The 13,337-nt window shown below is 40.7% G+C and overlaps 1 protein-coding gene and 1 long non-coding RNA gene across 2 annotated transcripts; one reads left to right on the forward strand and one right to left on the reverse strand.

The window, feature by feature from the left end:
- The first annotated feature begins 233 nt into the window (after positions 1–233).
- Positions 234–8,716, forward strand: RBM11 (RNA binding motif protein 11). Its single transcript, XM_027449304.3, has 5 exons — positions 234–606; positions 4,249–4,411; positions 5,263–5,341; positions 6,031–6,124; positions 8,043–8,716. The coding sequence occupies exons 1-5, from the start codon at positions 487–489 to the stop codon at positions 8,373–8,375; spliced, it is 789 nt and encodes a 262-aa protein (XP_027305105.1). The 5' UTR covers positions 234–486; the 3' UTR covers positions 8,376–8,716.
- A 2,164-nt stretch (positions 8,717–10,880) lies between these two features.
- Positions 10,881–12,938, reverse strand: LOC139999104 (uncharacterized). The gene is made up of 2 exons (XR_011804182.1): positions 11,896–12,938; positions 10,881–11,470 (listed from the first exon to the last, which is right to left on the reverse strand). It is a non-coding gene; the product is annotated as an uncharacterized lncRNA (long non-coding RNA).
- Between the last annotated feature and the right edge of the window lie 399 nt (positions 12,939–13,337).

Here is a 13,337-nt window from a genome sequence, read left to right on the forward strand (position 1 = left end):
AACGTAGTAAGCACGTAACAGTGGACTGGCATGCAGGTGTAACTACAGCTTTAAAGACAACAGTCATTTTCCAGTTCTTTTCACTTCTTGAGAAAAGTACAACCTTTGACTCTTCACATGTAAATTTTATTAGTAACTATTACAATACTTGAGGGTTTTAAAGGGAAGGGTGTCAAGAGGACGGAGTCAGTCACTTTTCGGGTGCCTGGCGGCAGGAGGAGAGGCAAGGGGCACACTGGAGCAGAGGAGGTTCTGGCTCAATGTGAGGGGCACTTCTGCACTGAGGGTGACAGTGCTGGGACAGGCTGCCCAGGCAGGTCGCGGAATCCCCTTCCCTGGAGATACCCAAAACCCGTCTGGTGCCACCCTGCGCAGTGCGCTGTGCCTGGCGGGGGGGTTGGACCAGAGGCGCCTCCTCCCGCAGCCGCCGCGTTGCCGGGGCACCGGGCCCGCCCCGACGCCGCCGTGTCCGCGGCCGGGGCCGCCATGTCGGGGCCGGGGCCGTGTGCGGGGCCGGGGCGGGCCGGGGAGGCGGACAGGACGCTGTTCGTGGGCAACCTGGAGAGCCGAGTGCGGGAGGAGATCCTCTACGAGCTCTTCCTGCAGGTGGCGGCGGGCCCCGGGCGGTGGGGAGCGGGGGGGGCGGCGGCCCCGCGGGTGGCTCCGTGTCTGCTGCTGGCGGGCGGGGGGCGCCGGGGGCTGCGGCCGGGCCGAGCTGCGCCCCGCTCCCTGCCCCCTTTTCCAGCTTTTCTCCAGGGTTTTCCTCGCCTCTGCCCTGCTTGTGCAAGCTTTCGCTCCGGAAAGGGGCCCCGAGATAGTGAGGAAGTTAAACAGGTTAAAAAAAAAAAAATAAAAATCTTTTATAGTTTTTCTATATCGATTAAGATTTTTTTTTTTTTTTGATCAAGAATTTTATTAAGAAAAATCAGTGCAAAAGCTGACAATGTGTCCAGTACGGCTGCAGCAGTTAACGTGGTGGGACAGGCAGTAGGAGTGGTGGGTTGTGGGTCTCCCACCTACATAACCTTTATAACCTTTATAACGCAATGTTTCGTGTTTTAAGGCTCGAGGAGATGCTGATTCTGTCCGTGGGGTCACCACCCCCTGCCTCCATTTCTTGCCATTTTCCCCAGGACGTGGAGGGCTTGCTGAAAGACAGCAAATGTGGCTGAGCCAGGCTTATTAACCTGACAGGAGTAAGGAAAAGGCAGGGAGCATCATATCAGTAATGCAAGCATCTAATTGCAAGGTGGATTGACAGCAGTCGGTGACAATGGGGCATTTCTCCAGGCCTGATACAATCAGCATGTATGAAGCTCAGCCTGGACAGTTCAGCCACTAGCACGGTGATATATGTGCGTCTGCCAGTCTACTGATTACACCTGGTCTCGGAAGGAACCTTGCTTCCTTCAGGGGTTTTCGCACAACAGTACAAAAATAGAGGTGGGCAGAATAATCTGTTCTTCTGCTATGCCATTTGCTAATTAGAACTACTTCTGCTCACTGTTTTTATTCCACTGATTAATCTGATATTCATCTTGTTCATCTAAGCAAGGTATCAGCACACTACTCTGTGTGCATTGAAAGGCATTTTTGTTTGGTTTGTTCTAGCTTTGTGGTGGTTTAGGTGATTCCAATTCTTCCTACCTTCTCGCTAAAATTATCTAAGAAACAGTTGTTTCTTTATTTCTTATTTTCTACACAGTATTCCTACCTGTTTCCAATAGCATTCTGTTGTGTAACTTCAAAAGTTAAGTTACGAGGCTTGTCTTACCAGAGGGTATGAGTAACGCCACACAATTCCCAGCATAAAAATGATGAAAAAAAGTGGTTGTTCTCAGAATACAGTTTTGTATGAATCTTCTGCATAATCTGCTTCAGTCATGCACCTGCTGACTTCTGTCTGGGTTTTCACATCATCTGAATTAATACCTGCTTAACTTTTTCCTTCTGTTCATCGTATTCTCATTCAAGTTTCTCTCTTTGCTGCAACAGCACATGCTTCCTGTTGCAGTATTGTCCTTTCTTAGGCAGCATATAGTTCAACCTGCCTGCAGTGGTACAGCCCTAAAAATGCACTCCTGAGCTGCAGCTTTTCCCCATCAAATTACGAGAAAATATCTATAATTATTTCTAAACTATTAATATTTTTTTATTTATGAACAGGAAGACTACAGAATTAAGACTGATCTGCAAAGCATTTGAGCATGTTACTTCTAGTTCTTGAAGAACCAGATTCTCCTCATTAGGCAAACAATCAGAAGACTGGATATATGCCGTTTTTAGAAAAACTGCAGTGTAGTGCAGACAGCAACAAAAAAATGCCTTAAAAAGCCAACTCAAGCAAAAATGAGCATGTTCAGAATCTCACTGAAATCCCCTTTAAAAAAAAAAATAATTAAATAAAGCCACCATACTTGAAGATACTTGGAAAGACAAAATCAACATATTGAAGATTGCCTGCGCAGGACAATCTAGGTAGTATCCATTGCTGTATAGCCTGATCATCGTTCTGCACCAATAATAAAAACTGGTACATTATTTTTGATCCTTAATATTTATTGTCTGTATGATTCTTCTGCTTTCACGAGGGCTGGGGAGGGAAGAGGGAGAATAATACTCATGTTTCATCAAGAGCATCTTACTTAAGCGAGTAGTTTATAGACAGCTTGCAAAAGCATACAGCAATCAGACATTATTATCACAGATGATAGTCCTTAATATTCTCAGTCTGACATAAGAAAGGGTATAATAAGGAAGATGGCTCCAAATCATCACTCTGAATGCTCACAGCAGACAAATTGCAGATTTGTTGTTTGACAATAATCATTGAAAGTGCAGAATAATAAAGTAGATCACTTTCTATGGCTTATTTTCTTCATCTGAGCATATGCCGTGTGTTTATTATGAATGTTGAACTGTTTATGCACACTTAATTGCTGTGAAGCTGTTATAACGAATTAACTTGTGCTTGCCTAAAGCTGCAGATGACTTCTGAGTGACTTTTACTGGAAAGTACGCATCATATCACTAGTAGGAGTGTAAGCCAGTTCTGCTGTTTTTATTCAGAACAATATAAATTATCCATCTACTACAGTAACATAGACAACGTTTGGTAATTTTTGTAACTGTATCTGATGGAATTTTTTTTGTCACTTAAAGTGACACCTCATTTCATACCTGGATAGTATATCCTCTTAAAGATAAGTTGTTGCCATCCTTAACATTCCAGATCTGTGGCAGAAGACTTGTTGGCCATTTGTTTCCACTCTGCTAAATCAGCCTTACAGTTTGTTTTAATAAAAATTGATAATTCCGTGACTGATATGCTCATTCAGCCTTGCATAGGGAAGATTTAATATCTACTATGAAAATGACAGTTTCTTTGCAAGTGGAACCAGTCTTCATGCAACATCACTGCCATAGTTTGATTCCTCTAGAAGGACTATGCAAGGATTACAGTGTAGGCAGAGATGTAACTTCTTTTCAGTGAAGATACAGAATATCCTGAGTTGGAAGGGACCCAGTAGGATCATCCAAGTTCAACTCCTAACAGGAGGCACCTAAGGGTGTGGTTTGGGGTTCGTTTCTTTTTTGGTCAGGAACAGTATGCTATCTCCGATGAGATGGTAGAGTCTCTTGATTCCTTGCCATGCATTTGTGATGAAGGTTACACAGTACAGAAAACTGTGTTTCGTGGTGGTTCCAGAAACACTAGTCTCTATTAAGGTGTGCTTTCCTACAGTTTTGGTGCTGCCTGTTTTAGGAATTTAAGGAAAATAGAAATATATTACCGGATTTCATAGCTGTTATGTAACTGATATTATCAATTTGTTCAGTTGTGTTAGTTGTGCAAAAAAAGCTCTGTAATAATTGTACTAGGAGCTGTACGTGCATAAGGTAACCTTTGCTATGAATACAGTAACTTAGTAGTTACTAAGTTCCTTGCGTCTGTCATTGCTGCTTTTTAAAAATAATTTTAAAAATGGATTATTAAAGACTAAACATCATCAATGGAGTGATGGTTTGTTCTCCTTCTAATATTTTTAGAGATGATTTTTTGTTTTATAGGGAAAGCTTAGAGTTTGAGCATGGGGAATGTGGAGAGATTTTTAAAATTAAGTAGAGAATCTTATACTGAGAAACTTGCACTGTTTCTGACTATGACAAAATGTACATTATTATGACATAAGTATTAAACAAACAAACAAACAAGTTCTGTGAGAAAATAATGTAAATTTCTTTCAGGCTGGACCGTTAACCAAAGTGACAATTTGTAAGGACAAAGAAGGAAAGCCGAAGTCTTTTGGATTTGTCTGCTTTAAGCACAAAGAATCTGTGCCTTACGCGATTGCTTTGCTGAATGGAATCCGTTTATATGGAAGACCAATTAAAGTACGGTATCGTTTTGGTAGGTTTACTGGTCATGATGATTACATAAGTCTTTGTAAAAATTGAATTGTTTTCCTAAATGACTTTTTTAATCCTACAGTTTTTCAGAAAGATAACAATTTATAGTTGAATCTATTGCAGTCTTTTCTGTATTTTTAAGGAACAAAATCTTTTTGTGTTTTTTGCATGGCAAAGTGTTCACCATTTTTTGTTTACTAAGAAAAGACAATGGGTTGGTTCACAACAACACAACTTGCAAGCCAGCAAAGACCACACTGTATGGAATACAGAAACAACTCTGGTGTGGCCACAGTTGTCATGACACATTACATTTAGTAAGAGCAGCAACACTCAAGCTGTTTGACTTCTATACACAGAGTTGTTAGTTTTAAGTGGAAGAGATTGTAGGTAGAAAAACACAGTCAAATCAAAGTCTTAGTCTTCATTTTATGTTTATGAAAGTAAAGCTTCTAGAATGTTAATGATTAGGCAGTATTTGCAACCCAGACATTAAGGACTTGCATTCACTATGCACTGTGTTGCTCTTAGAAGGCTGTACAGAGTAGTTTCTGGTTGTATGTAAAGTGACTGAGGTTCCTAAAATCAGAAGCAATGGGAACAATTTTATTTGTGATTACTTCAACAATCCTGATTGACTTCTGTAAGTGACTGAGTATTAAATGATAAACAAATATTTTCAAGCAGTAAATTGATGCTGTACGTTGTCAGCCATAAATTGACACCTCACCATTATATGCTAACTTTGATATACTGGTGCACTACAGATAACACAGAACACTTTCTGTGTCTTTAATTTGTAAATCAAATAGTCATAACTGAATAGTCATTACAGTATTGTCTTGTTTACAGGGAGTTCGCACTCATCAGAACTAAACAGCCCGACACATGGTTTCGAGAACTATGTTGACTTATATTCACCTTCATATAGGTAACAAAGATCTATACATTAATTGTATGATTATGATTAAAAGAAATCCTGTTAAGAAAGTGACTTGATGTGGTAGAACAATCAGCAGTTACACACTTAATTGCATCCTTACTCACAGTGGGTTTTAGTTAATGTTTGGTTGTTCAGCTTGCCAGAGATTCAGTTAGTTGAATTTCCAATCCAGTTTGGTTTTGCAAGATACAGGCACATGAAAAAAATTATTTAAGTATGGTGTTTGTACTAGCAGTGTTTGCAGTTCTTAGGGAAAAAAAAATCTGGTAATGGAAATAATCCTTTCAAACCCCATTGAGTTTATATCTGTAGTTTTCTGTGTGTGTGTATATTTAAGCAACTGTCACACACATGACTGCACAGGTAGAAATCTGTTATAATGGAACTCTGGACACCCAAGTTTCAATGTCTTTAACATTTAAAATTCATCATTTTTCAACAAGTGTGACAGAATTCCCATGGTAAAATCCAGGACTGTCTACACTTCAGTATGTCAGGATTACTTGTTGATTACTTTTGTTTTCCTTGTTTTACTAGTCTTTCATGTAAGCCCAGATGTTAATATCTGCATTCTCCTCTTGGATATACTCATTATAGCCTAAGAATTACATCTCAGCAGTCTACTAGGCAGTATTTGGTGGAAGTCTGGTCTCTGTGTGTTTGCTTGTTATTCCTAGGTATCAAGAACCTTATGGAAATGCTCCATTTCCTGTTACTCCCTTTCCAATGAACAGTAGTTTACCTCAGGAATACTCAGTCTTTCAAAAGATGGTGAGTTTGTGTTAAAAGTTATAAATATGTTAACTTTTTTTGAACTTGAAGGTTTTCTGCATTCTGTCAAACAAGTGTGCTTATTTAATGACTCAAAATTTGGCTTAGGCTGCTAACTTTGACTATTAGGTCTGTGTATCACTTAAGGGATCTACTTAACCAAACTGTTTTCTTACTGCAGGAATGTCTTAAAGGTATAGCTTAGGGAGGCTAAGAAGTCAGTCTATAGAAGGAGCTCATTGCTGTACTGCATTTCAAATCAAATCCCCTTGGTGAGACAAGATAAAAATGTAAATGTAAAAATATGTATATGTAAAAATACAACCATGAAAGCAATAGGTTCTTCATATATGGCTAATTCAGTCAGTGGTCACTTAACTCTTCTACTTACTTCAGATATGCCCAGCAGAAGTTTGAAATGTAGTTCTGTTCTAAAATTGAACTAAAACTCCTCCAACAACCACCACTGCCATTATGAGAAATGTTTAAGTTAAGGCAACAGCAATTTAAGGGTTTCTGGCCTGAACCTTCTCATACCTCTACAGTTCTCACATTGAATTCTCCTTTATTGCAGTAGACAGTGAGAATCATATTCCTTTTCTCTTTGTCAAACTCAGGTGCACTGGTCTAGTGTCCTAATCTCTGAGATATTCTCTGAATCAAGTGAACTGGTATCTTCAAATGGTAACCTATGGGCTATGCCCTACTTACTCATTAAGCACATCATGGAAATTCTGAATCTGATGAGTTGGTAGGACTGAAGAAACCCAGCATTTAACTTGAGGTGCAGACTGTGGACAGTCCAAGTGTCACCCAGTCTGACCAGGGAATGGCCCTGCCTGTTGTAACCATAGAAGGGGTGAACTCTGGATAAATTCTACCTGATAGCTGCAATCTAAGCAGGAAGGTGGAGAGGGTCTGTTCGCTGTCACACAGATCTTTCTGGTGGTGGCCTGCCTCCCCACTTCCCAGGCTCAGTCCTCAGAAGATCTGATGCCTGCACAAACTTTTCCATCCTCTCTGTTGTGGTTGGATGCTTTGGAGGGTACCATTGCCCCCACTGTGCTCACTGTCAAGCCCATTTCTCAGTAACAATGCAGTACACAAAGATTGAAAGAGCAAACGCTCAGCAGACCTGCACACACCAACAACTTAATTCCATTTTCTACTTGCTAGAAGAGATAGACAGTATCACAGCATGTCTCCAGTGATTGCTTTGTTGCAGCTTCAACAGAATGTATGCCTTCATGCATCTACCTCACCTTTATATGGTGTGTCAGACTTACTTGGAAGTCTCTTTTGCACACAAGGAGATACTCAGACATGCTTCCCATACTTTTTCAGGTTACTGACAGTCAGTAGAAAGATGCTTGCTCCTCTGACCTTTGTAATTCTATTTCTGTATTTGGACTGTGTATTTTTTATGAGAGATACTCTTGGGATACTTCAGAGAATGTATCAAGAAGATATGCACTTACTGTGGTGTTCTGAGTGCTTTAATCTATGGGTTCACTATACCTAACTTCAAAATTATTTGAATCAAACCAGATTAAAAGAAAAAAAAACAGATCTGTATGCCTTTATATTTACAAGTGGTATTGTAGTTACAAATATTTATAAAATGAATAGGTGAAGAAAAGAAAAGAATGCTATGTTTGATCACCTTACAAAAAGACTTAATGGGCAGTTTAATCTTAAATCAGATTGTGTGTTCCACCTCAACCATGAAAGATCGTATGTTTTCCAACTACACTAGTTGATCTAATAAAATAAATGTTTTGCCTTTAAATTTCATGTTTATTTACTATATATAATTTGCTGTCAATATTTTCATTGTAGAAACTGTAATGTATGTGAAATTAAGCTCTTCAGAACTTCCCCTTAACAGTATTAACAATTCAGGTTCTTATTTCCCCAGATGAACCACTTTTTAGCACAGCAGTATACAGTTCACAGCCCAGTGGGTCAACAATTTCCTTACTATCAGATGACTCCGCCACTGCCTTCAAATTTATCCGTTCCTCCTTATCAGAATCAAGCTGCAAATTTTAAGTCTGGACAGAGTTCCTTTGAATTGGCCTTGCCACATTCAAGTGATTGTGAAGTGTACCAGGTGAATGAAAGTACTTCTAAAAGAAAGAGAGAACAGCAAAGCTGTGACAGTGACACTAGTACTGAAGATGACCAAATGAAACAAAGAGAGTGTGACCAAAAATACAAGAAGTGCAAAGCCACGAAAAAGAGGCATTAATACTGTGTAACTAGGTTAATTTTTTAACTATATTTGCTATTTTTACTTAAGAGAAATTCTCTCATTGTTGCACTTTATTAAAAAAGGAATGCTCAAGATTCACATTAATTTTGAAATGTATTGTGCGTAAATTATGCTGATATACTTTAACCTCAACCAAATTACTTTCTTTAAAGTATGGAAAACATTTAAAAAGTTAAAATTTTCCTTTTGAAGGAAAAAGTAGCTAGTTTTGTTTTTGTTTTCTATGAATTGTGAAAGACAATTATTTCACTACTGTAGAAACTTTATGAAAATATGTAATTTCAGCCACTTATAAAGCATATGTATCATTTCTGTGATTTATGGAGTTTATTTTTAGGACTGATGTAAGAACTTTCTGGAGCAATTGAACTGAGCAGGCTAGAAATTCTAGGCATCAGACTAGAGATGTGCTTGTCACATCAACACCTATAACTTCTACTCTTTTCTGATTTAGCTCTGCTGTTATGTTCTAGTAGGATCACTGTGTATACTTACTGGAACTGTGGTGTGTTTTTTTCCCCCCACAGTATTAAATGTGAGGTAAAATTTGGGCATTTGCACTAACCACAAGACTTATATAATGTGTCAATACTTGAATGTATGTACTTTATGGCCACAATGTGTACTGACTAGAACTATATACACATTTATATATGTGTATTTCTATGAACTTACTCTCTAGTTATTTATTTACTTATTTGAGACTCTTGTTACAATTCGTTAATTGTAACAAATAGATAAAAAAAACATAACAGAGTATCTCCATTATACCTAATTTGTACTATAAAAGTCAACTGAGTTAATAGTGCCTCTTAAGAAGAAAAGTTCCTACCTTGTTTGTGGAGGAAGAATAAATCTCATACAATGGTGAATCAAAATACTGACCTATTTTCTATCTTTCACAACTTTAATTATTTACAGCTGCCATCAACAACCTACAGGCAGATACAGAAGTATTTTTCTTTATTAGATCAAGTACAGGTGAAACATTTTCATGATCCTTTTATGAGAAAGCAAAACACTTAATTTTCAGCTATTAATTGCTTAAAGTCTTCTGTGGAGACTGGATGTAGGCTCTAAACAGTAAACTGAGTTTAATAAAACCAAAATCCTTTTTCCTTAGATAATAATGTTGGGTTGCTCAAAAGGAATGCTTTTCATACAACGGTATTGAGAAAGAATACCCAAGTTTACTGGTTTAAAGTTGATAAGTTTTACAAGTCCAAATGAGTTTAAGAGATGGAAGAAAATATGGCTTGCAACAATTCCTAGTTTTTCTGATACTCTGAATCACAGCTAATGAATTAAATTTCTCAAGGATGCTGCTTCTAGCTTCCTAAAGGGATTACTTCTTGAGCCAAGGAGACTATTATTATAATACATATGTATGTATGGCACCCTTGAAATGTCATTAGCAGCAATTCAACAGTCTCTGGAAGGAACTTATATAACAAAGGTTTGTGCCTTAAATAAGATTGATGCCTTATGAAGCCTGCCCAATCACCTTTGCTTTTCCCTTCCACATTGCTATAAAAACACGTGCCTCTCTATCTTTTATGTCACACCAGTAGCTTTAGGGCTGAGGTATGTGAATGTAATCTAACTTCTGTTGAAATATATTGCTGACGTTATACCAGTAAACCAGTGATCACAAAACTTGCCACTGGATTTCTTTCAGTCCATGTTAAAGAAACGTAAATATAATCACTTAGAGGAAGAAGATGTTGACATCAGCTTAATTTAGAAGTGGAATTCATCCAAAAAAAAAAAAAAAAAAGAAGAAAACAGAGATGTCCTGGCCAGAGTTGGACAAGATAAAAGAGAAACTTAGTCTATGCTGATATGTCCTTACCGGACTTATCGTTGGATAGGTATCCAAGGGCTCAAAGGGTTGTGGTAAATGGGGTTACATCAGACCAATCACCAGTGGGGTCCCCCAGGTCTCCGTTTTAGGGCCAGTTCTTTTCAATGTTTTCATAAATGATTTGGATGTAGGACTACAAGGTGTTTTGAGCAAATTTGCTGATGATACTAAACTGGGAGGAGTTGTTGACTCTGTTGAGGGTGGAAAGGCCTTGCCTTTCTGGCAAGATCTGGACAGACTGGAGAACCAGGCAATCACCAACCGTATGAACTTTAACAAGAGCAAGTGCTGAGTCCTGCACCTGGGAAGGGGCAACCCTGGCTATATGTACAGATGGGGAGACTAGAGGCTGGAGAGCAGCCACACAGAGAGAGGTCTGGGGGTTGTGGGTAACAGCAAGCTGAATATAAGCCAGCAATGTACCCTGGCAGCCAGGAGGGCTAACCGTATCCTGGGGTTCATCAAGCACGGCATTGCTAGTCGGTCAAGAGGGGTGATTTTCCCGCTCTACGCTGCACTGGTGCGGCCTCACCTCGAGTGCTGAGCACAGTTCCGGGCACCACAGCACAAAAAGGGTGTGGAACTGCTGGGGTGTCCAGAGAAAGGCTACAAAGATGGTGAAGGGACTAGAGGGGAGGAGCGGCTGAGGTCACTAGGCCTGTTAAGCCTGGAAAAGAGGAGGCTGAGGGGAGACCCCACTGCGGTGTACAGATTCCACACAAGGGGAGTGGAGGAGCAGGCGCCAAACTACTCTGTTTAGTGACAAGTGATAGGACCTGTGGGAATGGTGTCAAGCTGCAACATAAGAAGTTATATGATAAAATCGCACCGTTGCAGAGCCTCAGTCACAGTTTAAATTGGCGCTGCCTGATCTGGGGACCAGATCTGGGTCTTTTGGAGCAGCAGGTTTCTCAGAGAACCCCTTCCCCCCCCCCCCCCCATTGTTTTTATTCACAACTCAAGTACCCATGCCTTTAACATCAGCGTCCGTTTTCCTTCTTTTTCTTTCACGTCCTCTGCATGGTCATGTTGGTAGAACCACTGGGTTGCTCGGGCCTTGTTCTCGCTCTGTCATCTTCCTTTCACAGAGGGACGCTTTCCCCAATACTTCAGACTCCTGTTTGAACAGGTGAGGAGGCGGGAGGCAGATAGGTTCTTTCAGTTGACAGACCTCTTCCAAAACTTTATCCACAGCCGAGACGCAGGCCTGAAGGGAAGAGGAGAGGCTTTCTTCATACTGCTTTTGACTTACATGTTGTGAAAATGGCATTTCTGTTATGAACAGCACAGTCTGGCTATTTCCACTCAGTGAAAGTTACAGTAATGCCACCGGTACCTATCCCAACCTGTTTCTACTTACCACAGGGCTTAATTTCAGTTCACATTAAGGCACCTTTCTCACACTGCCTGTTGTTCAAGCTTAAAAAGCAGTTAGGAACATTCTGCAAAGTAAGGCTTAACTGTAAGCACTTGAGCTTCTGAGTTGGTGGCGGTTTATTTTTATTATTATTTGTGTAAGGCCTGGAAAGGGAGCTTAGAATCCACAGAAGTAATTCCACTGAAAACAGAGAAGGTGAAGGAAGTACTCAAACTCCTCAACATTAAAGTACTGTAGAACCCAGGAACACTTACCTGCCAGCTCCTGAACTCAAGTCACTTCCACACGGCTTCACAGTGAAGTCACACCACCAGGCTCTCACTGTACTGAGGAGGCACCAACAACACAGCTAGCTCATAGAGTCACTCAAACTATTTCACAGAGATGGGGGGAAACACAAAGAAAAAGCAGCCCACCAGGGAACACTCAGTCCACTTCACCACAACAGCAGAAAAGCACCCTAGAGCCTCAAACTCCCCCCAGGGAGGCAATTCCCCACAAGTCCTCAGGCTTCCTATATAGCAAAAGTCAAATGATCCACACCTGGCAGGTTTCACTTCACAAGGGTGGAGCCAAGAGACCTCCTGGAATAGGCTCATCTACCTGGCTTCAGTCTTTTAAGGTCAATTGCTCCTTATCACTCATAGAAATAACCTGACAAGGGGCTGAGTGGTTAGGGTTGACCTAATGAATGAACTGCAAAAGTTGCACAAGGGTCATATTTCTGTCAGTCATTCTGTGAGGAAAAGTAGTACACAGTCTGGTAAAATAAATAAATAGATAAATAAACAAATGAAAGAAAAGAAATAAAAGAAAAAAGAATATGACCTTAAAGGCAAAATTGCTGTCAGAGTTTTATCTGTCTAGTCATGACAGATAAAGAATATAGCAATCAGAATGACTTTTCTTGGCATTAATGGTATTTAAATCTGGTTTTCTGAGATGTCTTCTTGATGCAGGACTTTCCAAAATCTAGCCCCGTGACCTCTGACTACACTATTTACTTCCGCTGCATATAAGCTATCACGTACAAAGGCCAGGATCCGGAACCTCACTCACTATTCAGGTCAAGGACTGGGCTGAAGGTTTGGGCTTTGATTTGGGTACATGCCTACACTGCTGCTTCCTGGCAGGTCATGGGAAGAAGATCGGCTGGCCTGGGGGAGCTCCTGTACACGTGGCTTTTAGGCTGTAGCCAAAGTGTTCCTCTCTGGAAGTCTGAAGAGGGTTGCAGTCCCCAAGCTCAGATACAACTGCATGTTAGTCTGGTGCAACTGATTTTTGTGTTCCTTGCACTGGCTGTTCTTTCACCTCCTCTCCAGAGGCAAGGACATGCATCTCTTTCGTGCTCCTTCATTAGTAAACAAAGCAGGAGAGATTAAAGCCTCCTTCTTCAAGTCAGTAAGATACTGGGCTACAAAGATGGCAAAGGGCCTAGAGAGGAAGACGTATGAGGAGCGGCTGAGGTCACTGGGCCTGTTCAGCCTGGAAAAGAGGCGGCTGAGGGGAGACCTCGTTGCAGTCTACAGCTTTGTCACGAGGGGGAGTGGAGGGGCAGGTACCGATCTATTCTCTCCAGTCACCAGTGATAGGACCCACCGGAATGGTGTCAGCCTGAGGCAGGGGAGGTTTAGGCTAGACATCAGGAAGAGGTTCTTCACTGAGAGGCTGGTCGCACACTGGAACAGGCTTCCCA

The sequence above is a fragment of the Anas platyrhynchos genome, chromosome 1 (genome assembly GCF_047663525.1).
Source record: "Anas platyrhynchos isolate ZD024472 breed Pekin duck chromosome 1, IASCAAS_PekinDuck_T2T, whole genome shotgun sequence".
Lineage (NCBI taxonomy): Eukaryota > Metazoa > Chordata > Aves > Anseriformes > Anatidae > Anas > Anas platyrhynchos.

Coding starts and splice junctions, on each gene's coding strand:
- RBM11 (XM_027449304.3), top strand. CDS start 487: ATGTCGGGGCCGGGGCCGTGTGCGGGGCCGGGGCGGGCCGGGGAGGCG. Junction 607..4,248: donor TCTACGAGCTCTTCCTGCAG/GTGGCGGCGGGC, acceptor AATTTCTTTCAG/GCTGGACCGTTAACCAAAGT. Junction 6,125..8,042: donor ACTCAGTCTTTCAAAAGATG/GTGAGTTTGTGT, acceptor TTATTTCCCCAG/ATGAACCACTTTTTAGCACA.